The sequence below is a fragment of the Palaemon carinicauda genome, chromosome 29 (assembly GCF_036898095.1).
Source record: "Palaemon carinicauda isolate YSFRI2023 chromosome 29, ASM3689809v2, whole genome shotgun sequence".
NCBI classification, from domain to species: Eukaryota; Metazoa; Arthropoda; class Malacostraca; order Decapoda; family Palaemonidae; genus Palaemon; species Palaemon carinicauda.
Window position 1 is genome coordinate 24,438,443 of NC_090753.1, and position 5,000 is coordinate 24,443,442.

The 5,000-nt window shown below is 39.4% G+C and overlaps 2 protein-coding genes across 2 annotated transcripts; both read right to left on the reverse strand.

Moving 5' to 3' along the window:
* Window positions 1-410: 410 nt before the first annotated feature.
* On the reverse strand, window positions 411-1,354 carry LOC137622453 (zinc finger MYM-type protein 6-like). The gene is made up of 2 exons (XM_068353059.1): window positions 729-1,354; window positions 411-603 (listed from the first exon to the last, which is right to left on the reverse strand). Exons 1-2 carry the CDS (start codon window positions 1,352-1,354, stop codon window positions 411-413), a joined length of 819 nt encoding a protein of 272 aa, XP_068209160.1.
* Window positions 1,355-1,402: 48 nt separating this feature from the next.
* Window positions 1,403-2,438, reverse strand: LOC137622454 (zinc finger BED domain-containing protein 5-like). The gene is made up of 2 exons (XM_068353060.1): window positions 2,261-2,438; window positions 1,403-2,094 (listed from the first exon to the last, which is right to left on the reverse strand). The coding sequence occupies exons 1-2, from the start codon at window positions 2,436-2,438 to the stop codon at window positions 1,403-1,405; spliced, it is 870 nt and encodes a 289-aa protein (XP_068209161.1).
* Between the last annotated feature and the right edge of the window lie 2,562 nt (window positions 2,439-5,000).

The window sequence follows — 5,000 nt, forward strand, 5'->3', positions numbered from 1 at the left end:
ATATATATATATATATATATATATATATATATATATATATATATATATATATATATATATATATATATATATATATATATATATATATATATATGTATATATAAACTACCGATCAGATGCAAATGACTTGTAGGTCACACAATTGTTTTATTTTTCGATATTGAGTGGTTAAAGCAGTGATTCCCAACCTTTTTGTGATCGAGTACCACTTGAAGGTCCCGTACAGTCGCCGCGTACCACCTAGTTCCAGAGAAACTAAATTCGATGAGATACCACTTTATTTCTATAATTGTAAAAATAGAACACACAAATTAACTAAGAAAACAACAACTCAATGCGAGGGCTGTATCTGCTTCTTCTCCACCAGCTGGTCAATGCGGGGCAAGACTTTGCTCACAGCACATCAGAAATCATGCCTGGGCGCAGCAAGACGGTTCCGGCTCTTTGACTTGATGGCCATGAAGGCTGAGAACACCTGCTCGCACTCCCACGTCGAGGGGAAAATCAGTAGCTGGGGAACAGCGTGACGGGCTAGCGTCGGGTATGAGGAGGCCATGGTCACCCAGAAGTTTAAAGGAGAGCATTCTTTGTGCTTCGTCTTTGCTGTCTCGTCAGCCTGGATATCTATGAGTTCCTCTTGTTCCCCAGTCCCAACAGGCAGATCGGCTGGATCAACGGAGAACGGATTGGCGACGTAGGCACAACATGTCACGTCCGGGAAGTAATGCTTCAATTCAGTCTTGATCAGTGAGAGGTGATGGACGATTTCTTGGGCAAATTCATCAGTGGGCTTCCTCTCAAGGATAGTCAGGAGTTGGAACATTCCGTAGCGTTCGCTCTCCATGTTCTTCATCCACAGATCCAGCTTCCGGACAAACACTCCTAGCTTCGAGATGAACTCTGTGACAGTGCAGTCGGGCCCTTGGAACAAGTTTAAGTGGTTGAGGGCTCCAAAAATGTCTGACAGGTAGACCAACCTTGAGATAAACTCCTCGTCCTCCAGATCTTTCTGAAAATCGTGTTCCTTCTCCTTGAAGAATACGAGGAGTACATCTCTCAGTTCAAAGAGACGCCTCGTCATATTACCCCGGGAGAGCCAGCGCACCTCTGTGTGGTAGAGGAGACAGATGTGGTCAGAGCCAAAATCTTCATAGAGGAGCTTGAACAGTCGAGTATTCAGGGCAGATGTTTTGACGAAATTAACGATTCTGATAACTCGGTTCAAGCAGGATAACAACTTCGGAGGGAGCACCTTAGCACAGAGGGCGAATCTGTGTATGAAACAGTGGAAAGCAGTGGCGTTTGGGGCTACAGCTTTCACATGGGCTTGAAAACCTGACTTTCGACCGAGCATCGATGGAGCCCCATCTGTCGTGCATCCGACCAACTTTCCCCAGTCCAGTTAATTCTGCTTGAAGAAATTGTCCAAAACGTTGAAAATATCCTTTCCTGTTGTTGTATTGGACAGATTCTGGCTCAGCAGTAACTCAGTCTTCGCAGCATTACTCTGCGTGAAGCGGACGTAGACAAGTAGTTGAGAGCAGTTGGTGACGTCCGTCGATTCGTCGAGTTGAATAGCAAACCCATACTTTGAGGATTTCACTCCCTCAACCACTTGGTCAGCAATGTCAACCGACATCTCCTCGATACGGCGTTGTACAGTGTTGTTAGAGACGGAAACACTCTCCAACTCCGCCACCGCCTCCTCTTCAATCACGTGGCTGACCAAGATCTTTGCCGCTGGCATGATGAGAGACTCTGCAATGGTATGCGCTTTCATGTTTTTAGCCACCAGGAGAGCGACTTCATAGGATGCTTTCACAATTCCTGCTCCCTTCTGGTAGATCTGGCCAGTCTTGTCCATGCGCTGCCGCTTCACGTTCTCGCCAAGTCGCTGGAAGTAGCTCTGATCTCGGTCCTTCTTGTCCACGTGATTAGTCTCAAGATGATGTTTGAGCAGGCTGGGTTTCATGGCCGCATTGGAAAGGGACTTCATACAGACCACACACTGCGGAAGAACTTCTCCATGTTTGATTGCAATGAAACCATACTTTATGTATGCCGGGTCATATTTTCTCTTCGGCATGTCAAATCCTGTGGATAAGTAAAGAAAAAAAAAGATTAATCAATCCAGAAATAAATAAAGTATATGTAAAGTATAAGTAGTAAGGTATAGTAAAGTAAGGGAGGTGTGGAGGGAAGAAGGGAGGGAAGTGTGAAGTAAGGGAGGGTGATGTAAAGGGAGGGGAAGGCAACGTACTTGTACTGCTGAGTGCCCTTCCTAACTGCCCCGTCTTGCAATTCTCTCCTAGCCCGGACTCGTCTCTCCACCAATCAGCTTTCAGTGACCATGACGTCACTGGCTGACACTCATCACCGTCATCCAGAGAATGATGCACTTGCTTATCAAGCAACTGGATTCTCGCCGTCAGCCACATATGTTATTTCTTGTCGATAAAATGCAACTAATACGACATATTAGCGCATCAAGTAAGTGTACTGTGTGAATTAGGTCCTCCACTAACCTCCGAAAAACTGCCAGATTCACTTGGTGACTTAATTCTTCACATTTAAATTCGGTTAAAAACGAGTTGACTGAGTTTTAGTTGAAGTAGCTGGCGATCGTAGGCAACTACGAGAGTTAGTGGAGGACCTAATTCAACGGTGGGCTGCTGGGACCAGTGGGTGGCGTGTGGCAACAGTTGCAAATCGTTGCCAGATTATCTTGTGTTAGGCAGTACACATCTTTGTGAAGTAAAATATAACTAAAAATCGTTCATGACCCCGAAAGTGTTTGCGTACCACCTGAAAGGCCCTCGCGTACCACTAGTGGTACGCGTACCACAGGTTGGGAACCACTGGGTTAAAGGGCCTATAAGATTCACCTTTTTAGTGTTGATTGTGTTAGTTTATTGTTCAGTTTAGTTCAGTTAACCTCCCTCCAGTACAAGATTTACATTCCAGAAGAAGGAAAAGAAGAAAATTTCTTGTTAGAGTATAGTGGGCCTAGATTACACAGAATTTTAATTTTTTGAAGAGAAAGTTGGTTGCAACATTCACATTTATCTGATAGTCAATGTCAAAAACAAAACAAATATATGATCTACAAGTCAATTGCATCGGTAGTTTATATATATTGCAAGGAGAATCATGAGAGAAAGTTTGGAATAAAGAAGTGTTGAAATTGTTCATTAAAAAGAGACAAATATATATATATATATATATATATATATATATATATATATATATATATATATGAATAAATATATATATATATATATATATATATATATATATATATATATATATATATATATATATGTATATATATATATATATATATATATATATATATATATATATATATATATATATATATATATATATATATATATATATATATATATATATATGCATGCATATATATATATATATATATATATATATATATATATATATATATGCATGTGTGTGTGTTTTATAATTTTACTGTATATTTGTCCTGGTGTTGAGTTGTTCCGGTGTCGAGTTGTCCCGGTGTCGAGTTGTCCTGGCGTTGAGTCGGCGGTGTTGAGTTGGCGGTGTTGAGTCGGTGGTGTTAAGTTGGCGTTGTTGAGTCGGCGGTGTTGAGTTGTCCTGCACCGGAAATTATGGGGTATGAAGTTGAATCCTGACAAAACTCAATGTAGGATTGTGAGTAGGTCAAGGACAGTGGCTCCTTATCATCCGGATCTTAGCATGGACAATGTTTCTTCAACTTTGTATGACTCTTTCATAATTTTAGTTGTGATTCTTGACAGCAAATTTACTTTTGAGGTCTGAGTCTTCTTCAATTACACGAAAAGTTGACTTATTGAGTAAGTCCTTCAATATTTTGTGTGATCGATGTATTCTGAAAAGGTGTTTTAATTCATTCATTCTACCTTGTTTCGAGTATGATTCTCCTGTCTTCAGGTGCTGATTCTCATCTAAATTTGTTGAACAGGAGCTTATGTTCTGATAAATTTCTTATTCCTGATCTAGATATTAATCTCTAGCGCCGTCGTTCAGTTAGTTCATTATGCATGTTTCATGAGATATTTTTTTTATAATTCTGACAATCCTTTACATTTAGATCTTCCCACAGAGTTTCAATCTGTTCGTAATACTAAGCATGCAGTTAATTCGATAGCAAAGGGCTTCTCCATCATGAGGTTCAATACTGCACTATACTCTAAATATTTCATTCCAGCTGTGACCAAGATGTGGAATGATCTACCTAATCGGGTAGTTGAATCCGTAGAACTTGAAAAGTTCTCACTTGCAGATAATGTTTTCATGTTGAACAGGCTGACATAAGTCCTTTTATATTTTATATACGAAATATCTGGTAATGTTAATTATTATAAAATATTTTCTTAATTTGTTCATTACTTCTAATATCGTTTATCTATTTTCTTATTTCCTTTCCTGACGGGCTATTTTTTCCTGTTGGAGCTTTTAGGCTTATTCTTGATTTTCCAACTAGGGTTGAAGCTCAGCTATTGATAATAATATTAATAGAAATATCTTAATATCTGGATTTTCTTATCAACCTCAGAATCAGAGTCACCAGGTGGAACCACTCAGAGAAAATAGATTCTGGTCAACCAGGGAATTGAAACCTGGTCCATGAAGCTGGCATGACAGTTACGACACCATGTAGCCACGAAGAAAGATAAGTCAATGACAATTCTTCTATACCCACTTTATACCGGTCGAATTCCGGTTATTTATACTTAGGAATGAAGTCAACCCATCTTTACCATTGTACATAATAGATATGTTTTTACTTTGCATTTGATTAATGATAAATTTTGCACATTTAGACCTTTTTTTTTCATATTCAAATAAGCCATATATTTTAATACCTTAATGTCTTGATTCTATTATTAACTCCAGGATCAGAGTCCAAAGGCGGAACCACTCAAAGAAAATAGCATAGTGCATGCCAGGTAATTGAACCCTATTTTGTCATTGGG